We start from the raw sequence: 19,357 nt of genomic DNA on the forward strand, positions 1-19,357 counted from the left end.
GGCGTGCAGGAGTCCTGGGTTCGGTTCCTGGCCAGGGCACACAGGAGGAGCACCCATCTGCTTCTCCACCCCTCCCCTTCTCCTTCCTCTCTGTCTCTCTCTTCCCCTCCCACAGCCAAGGCTCCATTGGAGCAAAGATGGCCCGGGCGCTGGGGATGGCTCCATGGCCTCTGCCTCAGGCACTAGAATGGCTCTGGTCGCAACAGAGCAACGCCCCAGATGGGAAGAGCATCGCCTCCTGGTGGGCATGCTGGGTGGATCCGGTCAGGCACATGCGGGAGTCTGTCTGACTGCCTCCCCGTTTCCAACTTCAGAAAGAAAAAAAAATCTAGAAAAAAGGATTCTTACATATAAACTCATTTGCTAGGTGTGTGTATAAGACACCATGCAAACAGAATGGCATGGACTCAGTTGACTGACCAAAGTGACTGCAAATGTAGAAAGCTGCTCATAATTTGCCACGGTCATCCAAGTAATGCTTGGATTGATCAGAGACGTATATACCTGGCTATGGGAGAGGCAGCACAGCCAGAAGAATGACAGGAACCATGCCCAAATCCCCAGACGACTGGGTAAAGGTGTTTTAGCCATTTGTTCTGACAGTACCTTTATCCTTGGCAAGGGTGTATGATTTAAAATAAATGTAATCAAGCAAATTTTCACATATGAGTGTTTTCCTAGGATGACTTAAGAAACAAAATAGACAAAATGATTGGCCATCTTGAGATGGAAAACCTCAAGAAATAAAGTTGTAGTGAGGGATAAAGCCTAGTTACCTGTGGCCAACCAGGTTACATTCCTCAAACTTGAAATTATGCTGCCACCTTCTACCCCAGGAAGGATCTCTCAATAAAGCCTTGTTTTGCTTACCCCTATGGAACATTCACTTGAATTTAGAGACATTGAATATTAAGTTTTTGCTACTGACATTTAGAATAATTACAAATGGATAGGCTAAAATACATAAGACAACAAGCTACTTATTAAATGATGAAGCACAAATGTCAACATTGAGAAATGTATGTCATTATTTTCCTTTGGTTTCAGGTTCTAGGCATCCAAGTGAAATGCTTCCATGAAATTATCACAATAGGTTATAGAGTCTATCGTTCTTATGACCTGCCATGGTTTAGAACACTAAGCTGGTAAGTAACTTAAAACTTTAAGATATGAAAATCTGACTCTCTTCTAAAGTTTGTAAGGGAGGCATTCTGGTCAGTCTTATAGATTTTGGAGAAAGATAAATAAAATAAGTGCAATTGAATTTTGAAAAGAAAATTAGACTGACCTATGGTGACGCAGTGGATAAAACAGAGACGTGGATTGCTGAGGTCGCCAGTTCTAAACCCTGGTCTTGCCTGGTCAAGGCACATTCAGGAAGCAACTACTATGAGTTGATGTTTTCTGCTACTCCTTCCTTTCTCTCTCTCTCTCTCTCTCTCCCTCCCTCTCTCTAAAAGATAAATAAATAAATAATTAAAAATTAAAAAAAAAATTACCTGAAACTCTCCCATTCCACCACAACTATTTTTTAAATCTCATCTTTCAATCTTCGTAGAGATATCTAGTTTATATTGAATATATATACCATTCTCATCCTGCTTAAAAAAACCTCCTCAGTATTGGACATACTTTATTTCCTTTATCATTACAATTTTAAGCAAAAGCTTTATTTTGTAAAATGTACAAATGTGTAATCTTTTGCTTTTTTCCCCCTCAGTTGACACGAGACCACACACAAAATTAGATACCTCTACAAAGACTGGAAGATGAGATATAAAAATAGTTGTTGTTCTTGTTTTTTGAGTGATGAATGGTTATTCAGGAGGTCCGAGCTGAGTGTCTCCCATCACCACCCCTGTAACCTGGCCCACCCTTTCAACAGCCCCCAGAGGCCTTGGATGGGGCCGGGCAGGGGACGGAGGGGTGATTCCACCTTTGTCGCTCTGGTCTGGTGCCCTCTCCTGGCCCAGGGGCCCATGACATGTAACATGAGGGGCAGTTAGGGGATTAGGAAGACTGACGGGGGCTTTCTGCAAAGGCATCCTTGTAAAAGTAACGCTGGGCAAGTTACCATCCATGAGATACTGTTTATACATAAAGGCATGTAAAAATGAGTAAAATAAAATACCAAATGACTTTAGTATTTAAAGTTTCATGTCTTTTAAAAACTTGTCACGAACAATCCTTTCAAAGTTATCAAGACCTTGACCAGGGAACTTGATAATGTAATAGATAGTTCATGATTAACCTAATTGACCATGCTTTTGAATATAGTTGTTTGATTAGTACCAGCCAGAGGGATCAGTGTCTTATTAAAACAAATGTATCACCTTTGGGGATTCAGAATAGTAAAAAAATAGTTGATTTTTCTTCACAAGTGGCTGAGTGTTATGGGAAACGTTAAGCAGATTAATGCATTGGAGAATAATCAAGTGCGAAACCATGTAAGACTGATTCTAAGTGTCGGGGAAGGAAGGGTAGGTCAGGATAGGCTCCAGTGATTGTAGGCTTCGTGGAGAAGGTGAGAGAGACCTGTCACTTACATAAAGACAAGCTTCTGGTACAGAAGAGCGTTCTGGTTGGGGAGGCGGCACCTGTCGCGTTCTAGGTGTGGGACTGAGGAGCATGTGCCACACTGACATGGAGACATTCCTGGCCCTCCTGAGCAGGACGTATTTATTAGGAAATAGGGGTGAAAAGTTGCATTGGTGGGCTAGAATCGGCCTTGGTAGCCTGATAGAGGAGTCAAAGACGGGTTCCAGCGTAGGAGAGGAGAACAACAGCAGTGCAGCTGATAGAAATGAGGATAGCCTGACCAGGCAGCGGCCCAGTGGATAGAGCGTCGGACTGGGATGCGGAGGACCCAGGTTCGAGACCCTGAGGTCACCAGCTTGAGCACGGGCTCATCTGGTTTGAGCAAAGCTCACCAGCTTGGACCCAAGGTCGCTGGCTCGAGCAAGGGGTTACTCGGTCTGCTGAAGGCCCGCGGTCAAGGCACATGTGAGAAGGCAATCAATGAACAACTAAGGTGTCACAACGAAAAACTGATAATTGATGCTTCTCATCTCTTCGTTCCTGTCTGTCTGTCCCTATCTATCCCTCTCTCTGACTCTGTCTCTGTTAAAAAAAAAAAAAAAAAGAAATGAGGATACTTGCCCTTCACTCGAACAACAGAGGGTCTCATTCATTCCGTGAGATCCAGAGGGAAGCACCCTTTCCTCTTCGGCTCTGCCGGCTGCCTAGAGCTCTGCCCTTCAAAGGATGGGGCAGCCAGGACCATAAGGCAGTGTTCCTCAGCCTGCTTTCCTGGCTCACAGGAGCTTCCATCAGCAAAATCTCAGTTCAGCCTTTCCCTGGGGGAAAAGATACACCAGAACTTGGAGGAGGAACAGGAAATTTATGTAGTTTTTAAAAGTTTCTATTTTTACCTGCTGCTGGCTCCCATCTCCACTGCTACCCATTAAAAACCACTGCTTAACAGGAGTCCATCTGGAACATTGAGGAGAGGGAGAAAGATGCCTGCCTGTGTGGGGCAGGTGGCCTTTGGCTTATTTGGATCTGTACTATTAAAAAGCCTTAGAGCTGTGAACAGTTAGAGGAGAGAGACAGAGTATTTGCTATATTGTTTCCTACTTAGCTGTCTCTGGCATTAGAATTTGAGCTAAATAAAGGTATGAACTATTTTCGGTAAACTTGTTAACAGATAATTTTGAAATTAAGTTTAAAACAGGATAAAAATGTTTTGGTGGAATGTATTCTGAACTTGGTTTTGACCTTTGTATCATCATCAAAATGTAGAGTTTTATAAAATTGGAGAGGGGCAAAGCTTCAAATATATTTGAAAGAAAAAAAAAGGCTAACTGTTGTTGAATTCCAGGTACTTTCTACTCTGTGTAAACTACTTTTTCTATGGAGAGACAGTAGCTGATTATTTTGCTACATTTGTTCAAAGGGAAGAGCAACTTCAGTTCCTCATCCGCTACCACAGATTTATATCATTTGCCCTCTATCTGGCAGGTAAGTTGGGGAACGTAGTCTGTTCTGATATGTAGCTAATATGTTTTACATGTTTCTTCTTATTTATGTCATTTAAATTCATAACATTATTTATTTGTTACATTTTAATCTGGCTTTTTAAAATTGTCCCATGTAAAGTTATTCTTTTTCAGTAGGGTCTTAAATAGCCATTACTCTTTAATGGTGGTTTTGAAAAGTTCTTGTCTAATATTCACCCCATATACTTAAAATTTTTCTTTGCAAATTGTAGTAAAGAAACTTAAATGTATGGATTGGTATAACCAAGTCTAATTTACAAAGAAACTTTCACATTTACTGTATATTGCTTTATTTGTTCCTAGGTAATAGAGTTTTTAAATAGAATTAGTCAGGGTACAGTACTGAGTTTTCCTAACATGGTTTATTATATAGTCACGATACATACATTTATATATGATTATTATATATATTTGTTTATAGTATGCTATGCCATATGCTTTTTTATGATTTTAGATTAAGAATCAGATACTTAAGATAAAGGTAGAATTATAGGTTTATTTTCCATTAAAGTTTACCAGTCATATAAAAATTTCTAACAAGTTGATTTAGATATGTACTTCTTAACAGTCAGATTTACATCATTACACATATGCCTAAAATACCACTTTCTATATCGCATCTATGATGACATTTTCATGCTTTTACAACATTGTGTTTTTCTCACACTTATTAACCCCTTCACTTCTTTTCTCCACATTCGTACATTTCTGTATAGCAATCCTTAATTTTCCTTTGGATCTGTCCCATGTCTATTGGTAGCTTTTTCAAATGTTCACACAGATCAGGTAGTGTATCAGTTCTTTTATTTTCCTGGAGACCTCTGTTCTGGAGAGCTCTGCGATCCTGGTTCGATTTTGACTGGTTGCTTGTAAGTCTGCTGTGTACCTGGCCTCATGGTTCGGCCTCCCTCATTTCTTCTGCCCCATGCTTTCCAGTCTCTGGGTTTACACCCTCGTTTTGCTGTAAGCATGGTCTCCAATATTTCATGTGAAATGTGCTTAGAAGGGAAATGTCTAAAAAATATATAGTATTTTATTTATTCATTTTTAGAGAGGTGTGGGGAGGGAGAGAGACAGAGACGGAGACAGAGAAGGGCAGAGGGAGAAGCAGGAAGCATCAACTCCCACATGTTGCAAGCCCAGGATTTCAAATTGGCAACTTCAGTGTTCCAGGCTGACACTTTATCCACTGTGCCACTACAGGTCAAACCTAAAAAAAAATTTATTTTTTTGACAGAGAAGACAGAGAGAAAGTCAGAGAGAGAGAGAGAGAGAGAGAGAGAGATAGGGACAGAGAGACAGGAAGGGAGAGAGATGAGAAGCATCAATTCTTCGCTGCAGCTCCCTAGTTGTTCATTGATTGCTTTCTCATATGTGCCTTGACCGAGGGCGAGGGGAGGGAGTTTGCAGCAGAGGGAGTGACCTGTTGTTCAAGCCAGCCACCTTGGTCTCAAGCCAGAGACCATAGGGTCATGTCTGTGATCCCATGCTCAAGCCAACTACCTTGCACTCAAGCCTGGTGAGCCTATGCTCAAGCTGGATGAGCTCGTGCTCAAGCTGCGACCTTGGGGTTTCGAACCTGGGTCCTCTGCATCCTGGTCCAACGCTCTATCCACTGCGCCACTACCTGGTCAGGCTAAAATGGTTTTTATTTTGTTTTCATAATTGACTGCTTTGGCTAGCACTCCCACTTATTATTAGTAAACTTTTACTTCAATACTCTAGTTAGAAGCCCAGACCTCACCCTGCCTTCCAGAAAATACCACTAGCTGTCCTTGATTTCTTAGGTCTGCTGAAAGCTATCCAATCAATTTTCCAGCTTCCACATTTTTCAGTCCTTTCTGCTCTGTTTTCCTTGACATTCCTTTATTTCTCATTGCTCTGTGGGTTTTTTCTTTGTTTTCTTACTCTGTGGGTTTTTGCTTTAATTTCTTTTAAAGTTCTTTTAATGGGCTGCTGGGATGGAATAGAAAGAAATGCATGCAGTCAAGCTGCCATTCTGAGACAAAAATCCTAACTAATTTTATAGATTTTTCCCTTGGCTTTAAGCAACAATTTCCTGTTTTCTCTGGTGGTCCTGGGGGTTGACTGGGCTTCAGGGGTGGTGCTGAGTGCCTCGCCTCAGCTGGCAGTCAAGTGGAGCTCGTGCTAATCATTACGTTTTGAGCGGGCGGGACGTCCGGGGTGGCTCACTCTCGGCCACAGGCAGTGCTGGCTGTAGACTTGAGCACCTACAGGGGCCTCTCCATGCTTGGCTGTTCGAGCACCATGGATGGGTTCTGAATAGGGGGCGAGCGTGCCAAAAGCCAAGTGTTTCAAGAGTCCTTAAGTAGGGCTTAATTTTTTTTACCTGTTTTTTTAAAATAACATGATATATGCCCATAGTCAAAACTGACTAAAAAGGAATAGTCAGTGAAATCTCCCTCCTACCTTAGAGCCTTACTTAAATTATCTCCAGATGCTCACTACTACCATTGCAGAACTTTTTTGTGTTTAAGCTTGTGAATAGTGTTGAGGAGGCAAAGGGAAATATGGCCAATAGTGTTTTGCAACTGGTGAGACTCGAGTACCCTAGTGCGTTGTGGGAACATGAACAAGGACCTCTCAAAGCAGGCAGGAATGGGAGGAGGGCCTGGACCTGCTAGGGGGTGGGAAGGCTATCTAAGGCCTTTAAGGAGAGATAACAGTTGTCATGAAAGAACAGAACAAGCAGGCATTTGCCCAGTGGGTAGTGGAGAGGGCATTCCAGGCAGAGGCAACAGCGGCGCAAGGCTTGGAAGTGAGAGAGAATGCCTGTTCTGGGCTGGCGGCAGGCATTAAAGGGTGGAAGGGGAGGCAGGAGCCACATCCTGAGAAGCTTTGTATACTGTGGGAAGGGTTTGGAAACCATTGGGATCTTAGTGAAGAGATGACATAACCAGATTTTTATTTGAACGAAGGATGAGTTGGGAAACATAGGGCAACTAGATAGGAAACGGCTCCTATAATTCCTACTAAATAGAATGGGGATTCGAGTTATTTAGGTTTACATTTCATTCTAAGTGGGTATAATTAAATAAAAGTACTGTGGGCTGATCTTAGACATGAGCTGCTATTTTTGGCAGTCCATGAAAAATTGCTTTTGTATCCCAAATAATTGGCTCAGAAGGTACTCTTGGTTAAAATAATTGTGTCTTTACATGCAGTTGCAAGACATAATAAGAGATATCCCTTATACATTTTGTTTAGTTTCCACCAATGTAATATTTTACGAATGTACTGGATAATATCATATCTGAATATTGATGTTAGTGTAGTCTTTCAAATGTACTTTTAAAATGCAGCCTTGTAGCCTGACCAGGTGGTGGTGCAGTGGATAGAGTGTTGAACTGGGACAGGGAAGATCCAGGTTTGAATCCCCAAGGTCGCTGGTTTGAGCACGGGTTCACCAGCTTGAGTGCAGGGTCGCTGGCTTGAGCATGGGGTCATAGACTTGACCCCATGATCGCTGGCTTGAGCCCAAAGGTATCTGGCTTGAAGGACAAGGGGTTACTTGCTCTGCTGTAGCCCCCCGGTCAAGGCACATATGAGAAAGCAGTCAATGAACAACTAAGGAGCCACAACAAAGAATTGATGCTTCTCATCTTTCTCCCTTTTTGTCTGTCTGGCCCTATCTGTTCCTGTCTCTGACTCTCTCTGTTAAAAAAAAAAATGCAGCCTTGTAGTCTGACCTGTGGTGGTGCAGTAGATAAAGCGTTGACCTGGCATGCTGAGGTCGCCAGTTTGAAACCCCAGTCAAGGCACATACAAGAAGCAACTACAAGCACTACTACAAGTTGATGTTACTTTCACCTTCCCCACTGTCTCCCCTCTTTAAAAAATAAAATCTTAAAAAATATATAAAAAAGTAAAATGCAGCCTTGTAGGAAGCTAGGAACTACTGGGTGAAATGATAGAATTTCCAATAATCAGCAGTAAATCATCAGTAGTATTCTCTATCTACTGTTTTACAAGTGGCCTCAATATGGTCCTGTTACACCATAAGCATCAATTTGTGTATCTTGTTTTTCCCATTCCCAGTGCCTAGCACGGGGTGTGGAGTTTAGTTCCCAGTATGCATTTGTTGGGTGAAAGCTCAAGAAGCTGAGAATGTGCACACCCACACCCACTGCTTCTTAGAGGTATTTTCTCAGCAACAAAGTGTCTTGTGGGCTGAGTTTTGAGGCCTTCCTGGTGATCACTGACATGGTTAGCAACATTTGTGAGCTTACCCTAGCGAATGGAGTTAGCCTTTAAAGAAGGAGTGAGCGAATAGAAAGTGTACCGTGGAGAATTTTGCACCTTTCTCCAAAGTATACTGTGAAATCTTTTTTGCTGAACAATGTTCCAAAGATCCTGTGAAGATTTTAGTTGACTTTGAAAAGTATAGACCTTAGAAGATTTAAAAAGCAGAGAGGGCTCAAGCTTATTTCATTGACATTGATGTTTATTAAAATACAGCGTAAGTATCTCAGGTCTGTCCCCCTCACCGAGGCCCACCAGATTAAATGACTTGTTTAATATACAAAATGGCTCTCTGACTGGGGCCCAGAAATCATTCCGACGTTTAGACAATTTTGTTGTAAAATAAATTTAACAGAGAAAATCAGTGAAGTTGAAAGTGATAGGATGGACATTTTCTCTAGAGTCTGGATATGTTTGTTAAAAATCCTGGTGATTTGGGTTTGGGGTTCCTCAGAAACCAGAGAAGCCATGTGATTGCATGTGCGGTAGGATGAGGAGTAGCTCACGCTGTTTGGCCCCTATATCACCATCCCTTTAGCCAACTGGTGATTTTTCTTTTTTGGCTGGTATTTATGCATGGATAACTCTTCTGATTTCTTTATAAAAACCCTTGAGTATGATATTTTGAATTCAAGAAAACCAGTCGACATTAAATTATGTCAAAAATTGACATATAATTATTTTTCCTTAAACATCCTGAATATCTTTTATCCAAAGGATGTTGAATTCTTTAGAAAGATGTCACAAGTAACTGTTCACAAAGGACTGTATCTCCAAAACCACTTGTAATATTAAAATTAAAGACTATTAGATACTATATATATATGATCTTGTTCTATATCTTAAACTCACCATGAAGATTAATAGAAAACTTTTATATTAGCTAATATATCTTAGCTAATAAGGTTGGTTTGCATGACTATTTCTACAATGCATAATCACTTAAAACTGTTTTTAAATTAATGCAGATGCAGTCAAGTGTCTGAATACGGGCACACCTAATGCTATATACTGAACTAATTTACCATGATGTTTCAAACGTGTTGGCATTTTGATTAGTTACATAAATGTAATGAAAAATATAGCCCCATGAAAGAATAAGGGATGAGTCAGTAAACCCCATTATTTAGCCCTGGATCTATCTTACTGTCTGTGTTTTGAATTCAGGACTACATGTGTTTACTGATAGATATTGGGGTGGGGGGGGAAGACACTGATGTTGTTCCACTTATTTTTGAAATTTTTGGTTGATTCTTGTACGTGTCCTGACTGGGGTTCAAACCTACAACATTGGAACATCGAGACAACGCTAACCAACTGAGCTACGTGGCTAGGACTATATAGTAGTATTTCTATACATTTAAATGTAAAATATATATAATAACTTTATTGTGAACAGAAAATAAATTTCCTGTGGTTTTTTTTCAGAGGTTTTCTTTTTTGTCCTGAAAGAAAGGGTTTACTGAGCCATATGCTAGCTAGAAAAAGGACCAGGTCCTGGGACGTGCAGGGCAGTCTAAACCGCTGGCACCAGGATTACAGGGAGAGGACTACTATGTCCCTAGATTGCTTCTCTTTAAAATTAATATTTAACCTTAGATATGCTAGGAAAACACTTTATGTGCCTTCCTCACATTGAGAAAACTATTATCTTAATGTATCTAGGAGTTGGATAATTATGTGTTCTGTTAAAGCGCCCTTAAAGACTGCAGGTTACTAATTGACTTAATGATGGAACTAGATCAGATAAAAGGGAATTGCCAAGACTGTCCTAGATAAAATCAAATCACCATTAGGAAAATAGCAAATGATTCTGCTGGTAAGTTTGTTTGAAGAAATGCTAAAGAGTGAATGGTAGTATATAATTTCAAGAAAGAGAAAACCATACATATTACAATAGTATTTGTGAGGAGATAATTCATAGTTAATGACCTTGAGAGCTTCCCAGGATTGTGTTGATAAGAATCAGAGGGGTCTGTTTGGACAGAACATCACTCTTGTCTCTGCTTTGCTGTTACTCCCTGGTCCTCTCACTGAGCCAAGTACAATCTATGTTCGCCCTCTTACTCATGGACCAATGGTGTAAAACAGCGTAGAAATGATATTATTTCTTGAGCCACAAAATAAGTCTACTTGCTATAGAAGAAAAGCTCAAAAGCAATCTTTTTAAAGAGGTCTTTTAAACCACTGGAGATTTCAATGCCATGAATTCCATATTTTATTCCCTTCCCCCCAACTTTCTTTTCCTCAAGAAAGTGACATAATGGCTTTCACTTGTGCCTCTATTCAGAAAAATGTTTCTATATATTTTTTGGAGTTTAACCAGACAGCTTACTCTGTAGGTGACAAGTAGGAGGTGAGGTAGGATCTGGGAGCCCTTATACTGTCTCTCTGCTTGTTACCACCCTTTACACTGATATTTCCAATCAGTCTTCAAAATACAGCTAAGGAGAACTGCTGTTTGGTTCATGGCTCTGGTATGAGTAGTCAGAATTGCCTTAATAAGTATAACTTGCAGTGGTTTTAAACCGTTGGTCCGTGGATCAGTGCTGGTCTGCCAGTCTGAAATTTCCTGCCAGTCTGCAAAAGAATTAACCACTCTGATGTTGCATGAAGATTATAGAGTCTATAATCATTGGGTCTATAATCTTCATACAGCATCAGATGGTTAACTGTTTTATGGACTGGCACAAAATTTCTGGTAGACCGACAATTGAAAGCACTGATACATTGGAAAAAAAGTTTCATATTTGCTTCCCATTATTTTAGTATATGATATTAGATTTTACTTAATTGGGTAGAATTTTTATTTAGTAAAATTTCATCATAATAAATTTGTAGGATATAAACAAACACTAATGCTGTTTGTAAATCTTGATATTATTAAGAGTATATTTTACTATGATTATTATAATATGGATCTGAGAAATTTCAAGTCACTCTTAATCTGACTCTTGCTGATAATGGTTTATGGAAACAGACTCTTAAGGGTCATTAGGATCTGAGGGTTTAACTGCTTTTTAGCCCTGTGATAATCAGTAAATTAATAAAGACCTTTGGGCATTTTTCTACAAAAAAAAAGTATTTGTAAAATACTTAAGATAAGAGCCTGGAACAAAGAAAGTATTCAATAGATCTTAGCTGCCATAATATTATTATTAATTTTTATATTATGCACAGATTGAAACATTCTGTACATATACTTGATAGATTGATATAGCAAATAAATTTTATTCAACTGAAATGCAAGATGTGTTTTCCTATATCCAAATATGACCAAGAGACTACTTCACTTAACTAATTCAGAAGATGTTTATTGAATTTGTGCATTGGAATATATTAGGCATTTTGGAGACCACAAGATCATTTCCCTCAAGAAACTTTTACTTAAAATAGTTAATATGAGCAGGAGAGATGCCATTATGAGTAGGTGGCTAGAGTATACCAGACTTGCTGTAGAAAATTGGCTTATTTGAACTCGGTGAATCTTATACGTTGTAACAAAATGCACAACAAACATGGTTTTTGTTCTTGAGCAGGTTTCTGCATGTTTGTGCTGAGCCTGGTGAAGAAACATTATCGACTGCAGTTTTATATGGTATGTATCAATCATTATTCTGTAGTCACAATATATCACAGAAACCCTTATGTTTAATGTTTTTTTCTGTAGTGAGAAGATAAAATGTAATCTGCTAGTTGATGCCTAAACATGAGGGATATTTCAATTTTGAATGACTTTTAAATGCAAGAGGTTGAAGTTGAAATATTTTTGAGGATTTTAAAATTTGAAATGTTTTCAAAGTTTCCTAAAAACTTTTTCTTTGAATATTTTCAAAATCTATAAAATTAAAACCAAGCATTTGGATTTCCCTAATTTGTAGAAATTTGAGGCATTTCATAGATCCCTGAATGGTAAGTCTGGGAAGCACCTACCATAATTCTTCATGGAAAGTAACTGTTTGACTTGCTCTTAGTTGAGTATAAAGGAACAAAGCATGTATTTTCTTGGTAGTTATGGTTAGTTATAATACTGCATAATTCTTTTTGGCCTAAGGGATGTTATTCAGTTTATCACTGAACAATGTTCAGTGTTTCAGGAAATTTATTACTGTGTATGATGAACTTATTTCCTGAAAAGCAGCTAAAATGAAAAAATACAGCATTTAGATCTTGGAATTCCTGAGTTAGTATGGCTTGTTTTGGATTCGAGATATATATCTATGCTTTATGCTCTGTTTTTCTCCATAAGACTTCGTGCTCAGCATTAGGGCTGAGAAAATATTTCTTACATTTCTTAATTTCTGGGGATCTTGAGAAGAAAAGAGAAACTGTCAAAAAATCTGAAAAACATCAAGACAAATAGGATACAATAGGATCTCCTATGAAAATATAGTTGGTACCTATTGGAAAAAAATCATTTATGCATTTTTAAGCAACTAGGGTAAAAGAGAATTGGATCCTTTAAGCAGATAAAAAATAAAATAAGGACATACCAATATATTATTTGCTGAAGTAAAAAATGGGTTTATTATGAATAACTCAAAAATCTAAGAATTTTGAAGTCATTTTATAAATTTCAATAAAAATTAAGAGACAGTAGTACATGGAAACATCAGCTTTTTTTTTTCATTTCCCTTCTCCTCATATTGAGAATGCTGACCTCATCGAAGTGGCCATCTCTCAGGCTAGCTGGAATTGAAACACAGGTGTTTGAAAATTTGAAATTGATTACTGCCATTGAATAGAACTGTGAAGATTAGCATTTAAGTATGAAAAGATGGAGTTTAAGGGCCATTGATCTCTGATGGTTTGACTCATTTGAATTTAGAAATAGCTTTATATAGGAAAAAATTAGCATAATAAACTCTGAAGGAAAAATAGTTTAGCATTCTTAATAACTGCAGAATGTAGCCAGAGCAAAATGTTCCTCTCTAAATACCATAACAATACCATGTAGTTCTCATCATTTTATGTATTTATTTTTATTTATTTATTTATTTATTTATTTATTTATTTAGAGAGACAAGGACAGACAGACAGGAAGGGAGAGAAATTAGAAGCATCATCTTGTAGTTGCGGTACTTAAGTTGTTCATTGATTACTTTCTCATATGTGCCTTGATGGGGGGAGGGGCTCCAGATGTGCCAGTGACCCCTTGCTCAAGCCAGTGACCTTTGGGTTCAAGCCAGCGACCATGGGGTCATGTCTATGATCCTGGTGAGTCCACTCAAGCCAGATGAGCCTGCACTCAAGCTGGTGACTTTGGGATTTTGAACCTGAGTCCTGAGCATCCCAGGTCGATGCTTTATCCACTGCGCCACTGCCTGGTCAGGCTATTTCTCATCATTTTTGATGATTCATGATGATTTATTTTTTATGCTTTTTTAAATCTCAGTACTATAAGCATTCTATTTGTATATAAATTAAGATTACCTTTTTAAATGTTTTCATGATGTTAAGGGTCCAGTGGTCACCAAAATAAATTTAATTTGCTAACTACATTTATTTTGTATGACTTTATCTTACAAAATTTAACCAAAAATCATGCTATGCGGTTAAAATTGCTCTTGCTTCCTGGGCTGCACTGATCTGTTGTGTTTACTAATTGTTGTGTTGTTGGGCTATTAACAGTTCGCATGGACTCATGTCACTTTACTGATAACAGTTACTCAGTCACATCTTGTCATCCAAAATCTGTTTGAAGGCATGATATGGTAAGGGGACGGAATTATGCTGCTTTATATTTATGTCATAGCATTTTTAAAGCTTTTTCACACTGAACAGTGTCTTACAGATTTCTACTAAAATGTATTATAATATTTGTTGTTACTCTATTCCTTGAAATTACTTTACTGAGTTTTGTTTACTGTTTTAACACCTGAGGACAAATGCATTGTTAACTGGGAATATTTCTTATTAAGGTTTCAAATGAAAGAAGTCCTTATAAAAGTTCCAAATAATTACATTTTCAGGTTTTACTATATTTTAATGTGACTTTTACAAATATAACTTTTTAAAGGAGCATATTATTTACATGGAATGTGAACAGAACATGAAAGTTTGCTTGCAAACAATGCGTTGGCAACACATTTTCTCTAGGTCCGTGATGGGGAACCTTTTTATAAAAACTTCCCACTTTTGCAGTGCTGGTCAACCTGGTCCCTCCCACCCACTAGTGGGCAGTCCAGCTTTCATGGTGGGTAGTAGCGGAGCAACCAAACGGCGCTGTGATTTGCCCACCATGAAAACTGGACTGCCCACTAGTGGGTGGGAGGGACCAGGTTGACCAGCACTGGAAAGTGGGCAGTTTTTATAAAAAGGTTTTCCATCACAGCTCTAGGTGAACGTTGGTAGGCTCTGTCCCAATGTACACGGGAGGAAGTGTCCAGATTTCAGAGGGGTGAGGTCACTTGCTATAGAGCAGAGGCTTGCAGATTCAGAAAGCATTTTTTGAAGTTAAATATTATAAAAATTATTAGTTAAAATTTAAGAGTGGAGAAAAATGATTTAAGACACCTGATCATATTTTCCCCACTTTAAAAAGAAAAACTCATTAGTTAAAATCCTTTACAAGGTGTTTTGTAAAAATATTCCCTCAACAGCTTTGTGATTTTTTAGCTAAGGGGTTGGTGTGTGTATGTGTACAATTAGAATCAATTTAAGATTGTCTTCAGTATACAAACTTTTAATTGATAGGGAAATTACGAGATTAGTAGGCTCTGTATAATTAGTAGGATTTAATGCAACTATATGAAAAGATAGAATTAAAATTGATAATTTTTTCTGAAAGAGAATTTGTATTAATCACTTGTAATAACTATATCAGATTATACTGTCTAAACCAAATGACCCATTTCCATTTTGAAAGGCTGCTTTTTAAAAAATCTTTATACTATTATAATTTGTTCCTCATAAAATTGAAATTTGAAGGTCCATACCAATATAAATTGATTATTTAATATTAAAATTAAATTGATTATTTAATATCTTCCTTAGCAATATTCTCCTAAGTTAATTTATTTATAGATTTTGCTCTGCTTAATTGCTAAGTGGGAAAATTTGTTGATATGTCAGGTTTCTAATAATGTTTTGGCAAGTCTTATGCTCTGAACTGGCCTTGCAGTGTAATTCAGAGGATTATTAGAGTGGTTCATTATGAGTCATAAGCTGTATAAATATTTATCACTTAATCATGTGAACTTTTTTCTGCTGACTTTTTTTTTTTTTAAAGGTTCCTTGTCCCAATATCAAGTGTTATCTGCAATGACATAACCGCTTACCTGTTTGGATTCTTTTTTGGGAGAACTCCATTAATTAAGGTAATTAAAAACCTTAGCACAAGCTAGCCATTCCCATAACCTTAAAGATTAGCCTGTGGAGGAAACTTCCAGCTTGGTACTGTTGTACATTCTTTGATTCTCAAGTTGCTTTGATTTCTCTTGGTTGCACTCAGCAGCCAGAATGTCGAGGCAGTGAGCCATGGTTCTCGGGGTGCGTGCTGTCTGGGTCCTGCGTTCAGTATTCTGCTGGCTCCACAGTAAGGGCTGGACACCGTTCGTTATCCTTTCTCCCTCGAAGGCTCATCTCATCTCTCCGCGGGTTTCTTCCCTGAGCTGTTTGTTGTGTTGTTCCCCTGTACTGCGCTCCCCGACAGCCCTGGAAACAGGCCTTTCCTTGACTGCTCTCCCTCAGCTGTCTCACCTATACCCTAACCTTTACCAAACTTTTGGAAAGTATACATTATACCATCTTCCCATACTCATGTTTATTTGTAAGCCTTCTACACCCAGACTTATTTTTTAAAAAAATTTGAGGCCCTACAATAAACTGATAATACAAGTCATAAGGAAAGATTAAAATAATGGAAAGAAAGTACACGTGAGCAGACCGTGGTATCTTGCCTCAGATTTGCTTCTTCTTACAGTCAGTGGAGGCAGAGGAGGAAGTGAATTCTGTTAAAAGTTCTCATTTGGGGGAAGAAAGAAACAAACCAGTTCTTTATGAAAAAGCCAGACCATGTCTTTTAAAATCCCACATAGCAGCCCAGCACACGGCATCAGTCTGAGCCGTAGGGATACAAGCAAGCTATATATATATATAAAGTTTCTAAAGCTGCTTCAGCACAAGAGGAAGTTATTAAGTATTCAAGGCTTCTGTACCCCTGAGAGTTTTGGGCTCAGGAAGCGTTCTGAGAGGCTGTTATGCTTTTGAAGACTCTCACTGTCTGATTTTGAACATTGATTTCCTAGTGTATTACCAGCTGGATTAATTGCATAATATATTCAGATGTAGTTAAATTAGTTTACCTCTAAATCAATATGCTATGGATTAATTCATTTTGATAAGAGAACTTTAAATTAATCGGCAGGCACTTTTGAATTTGAGTCAACTCCCACTGCATGACAGTACTCCTCAATACCCTGGGAGAAGGTGTGTATCAGTCTACCCTATGGAAGAACGTCAGATTTGTCAAGAAACCATTTCTGCCAACCTTCTTAGCTTTGAGCTTTATGGACATCACAACATGAGGTCTACAGAGGCTCATGGAGCTTAGCTGTCACCCGCTTCTATTTGCAGAAACTTCCCTGGGGTATTTATCTGGTTTTAGCTCTAATCTGAAACAGTATCTATTCTTAGAATCACAACCTTTCCCTTTTTCATGGAGACAGACACAGATCCTGACCAAAGCGAAAAAGGTATTGGGGATACTTGGGGAGCAAATACTGCATCTGGGGCGTGGACCATTTTACCATTTCAGAAAGAGGTCCATTGTATGCCTGGCCTTTTGAGAACACGTGGTAACCTGTTGTGCTGCAATGTCCGCATTTAGTTACACTCATTCTACTTTTGGCATATGTGAAATGTTTGAGGGCCTAAGGTGTTACATACCACCAGAGAAATTTGCACAAATAAATTAGGATCATGGAATAGGGGGGAAAGGGTTGGGAAGCCATCCCAAGAAGAAAAGGGGAGATGCACAAGGTACTGTGGGGATTCACTGAACAGCTTGCATATGTATTGCGTGTTTTTTGAGTGCAGTAACTCTCTTTAATTTTATTTGGCCTTTTCTAGTTGTCTCCTAAAAAGACTTGGGAAGGATTTATCGGCGGTTTCTTTTCCACAGTCGTGTTTGGATTCATTGTGAGTTTTACTAAGATTTTTATCTTATTTATATTTTGAAAAATGGTAGCAAGTTTATCTATCTTAAACCTAAAAGAATTAAACCACAAAAGACTAATATATTTCCTGAAACCCACTAAACAGAGTCTATTCTGTACCCAGTGACTCTCGCATCCTGCCCTCGGGTCAGAACCACCTGGGGGCCTTATTCACAGTCCGTGTCCCCGAGTCTCCCCGGGCAGTCAGCTAGCCGGGTTGATTCTGCTGTCCAGCTCGGCCTTGAGGCCTCTGCTGGGCTGTCTGCCGCGGTTTGGCAGTTTCCAGCAGCGGCTCTGCCTTGTGGGGGACAGGTGCTGGCGCAGGCGGTGCCCTGGAGTAAAGCAGAGAATACAGTGATGTGGAAGGGCTCTGCCTCCTTTGCACGTGCTGCTACTTGGCTTAGCAAGTGCTGACTCCTGTGGGCCCACGTGCAAGACAAATTTGTTAAAAATAATTGATATTTATTTTAGCCATGAATAGTGAGTCTTGTTAATGTTTTAAAAATTAGTTTACAGTTATGGAATTTAGATTTTTATTAAAAGGTATCTCATAAGAATCAATAAGGATACAGCCAAATGGTTGGATACAAAATAAATATATTTCAAAAATTACTGTTAGAAAGTTTAAATTTAAAAAAAAAAGTACTTTATTGATTTTAGAGGGGGAGGAAGGCAGGGGGAGAGACAGGAACATCAGTCTGTTTCTGTATGTGGCCCAACCACAAAGGACGGAACCTGCGGCCTCTGCACACCCAGACAATGCTTTAAAACCAACTGAGCTAGCCGGTCAGGGCAGAAAGTCTAAACTTTTCAGAGTGCAGTCCCTGACTACACAGCCAAATACAGAATGACAGGAGACAACAAGGATCTTCGAGAAGAAGCAAATATGCAAATAACTGACAAAAATATCAGGCTCCTGGATGGGAAAACCATCATAATTCCTCTCTTGTAGTTCATTCTTAGTGAAAATTCCAATAGGATCTGATATAATTAATCCAGTCAGCATTTATGCTGTAGGTTGTTGATGAGATAATAATTTATGAATAGAATAATAAAAAGGCATCCGATCCTGTCCAGTGTTTATGCATTACAAAGCAGGGATAATTAGAACATTATTAACTTAAATAATAATACAAGAATTTGGTATTATTAAAAACCAGTTTAGTAATACTACAAGAATAGCCATATACGCCCTGGCGGGATAGCTCAGGTGGTTAGAGCATTGCCCCGAAGCGCAGAGAGAGGGTGCCGGTTAGCTCCCTGGTCAGGGCACACACGGGAACAGACGTTCCTGTCTCTCTCCTGCTTTCTCCTTTCCTCTCTCTAAAATCAATAAAAAATAAACGCTAAAAAAAAAAAAGAATAGTCATACCATTGAAAGAAAATAAACAGCTACCCTGTAAGAATGTAATGCATGACAAAAATAATGAGGAGATACATTATTTTTTTATAAATGATTTTGAGGAAACAGGGTAGAAGCAAAATCAGTTTATTACCATTCCTGGTGTCGGCATGCACTTCTGTTCACCGTCCTTGAGCAATATAATGGGCTGAATAGCTGCAGAAGAAGAAAGAAGAAACAGTTGCCTAACACTTTGTTTTATGTATCTCTTCCATGGCTGAGAACAGCTGTATTAAAAATTGCAGGGATGTGGTCAGGGGAAAAACAGTTTAGTCAAAATTTTCTGGGTTGGTTAAGAAAAATAGTGTTTTTCATCTGTACTTTTTTTTTTTTATTTTAAACCACTGGCTATTTACTAATTGATGAAAAGAATATAACATTTATGCCAAGAACTTCAGTCCTGTACTCTCCCATATCTTAATAATTGTCAGCTTTTGCTAACATTAATTATGTGTACTTTAGAAAAGTAAAACCTT

General features: G+C 38.7%; 1 protein-coding gene across 2 annotated transcripts in view; it reads left to right on the plus strand.

Annotated features, from left to right (window-relative positions):
* The window catches only part of CDS1 (CDP-diacylglycerol synthase 1), a 64,119-nt gene that overhangs the window by 34,993 nt on the left and 9,769 nt on the right, over positions 1-19,357 (plus strand). For both annotated transcript variants that reach the window (XM_066387421.1, XM_066387422.1), the window contains exons 4-9: positions 1,048-1,145; positions 3,881-4,020; positions 11,861-11,919; positions 13,953-14,035; positions 15,553-15,640; positions 17,394-17,462. In XM_066387421.1, coding sequence (XP_066243518.1) covers positions 1,048-1,145; positions 3,881-4,020; positions 11,861-11,919; positions 13,953-14,035; positions 15,553-15,640; positions 17,394-17,462 — 537 coding nt within the window. The remainder of the gene's footprint in view (positions 1-1,047; positions 1,146-3,880; positions 4,021-11,860; positions 11,920-13,952; positions 14,036-15,552; positions 15,641-17,393; positions 17,463-19,357) is intronic.

The sequence above is a fragment of the Saccopteryx leptura genome, chromosome 5 (assembly GCF_036850995.1).
Source record: "Saccopteryx leptura isolate mSacLep1 chromosome 5, mSacLep1_pri_phased_curated, whole genome shotgun sequence".
NCBI classification, from domain to species: domain Eukaryota; kingdom Metazoa; phylum Chordata; class Mammalia; order Chiroptera; family Emballonuridae; genus Saccopteryx; species Saccopteryx leptura.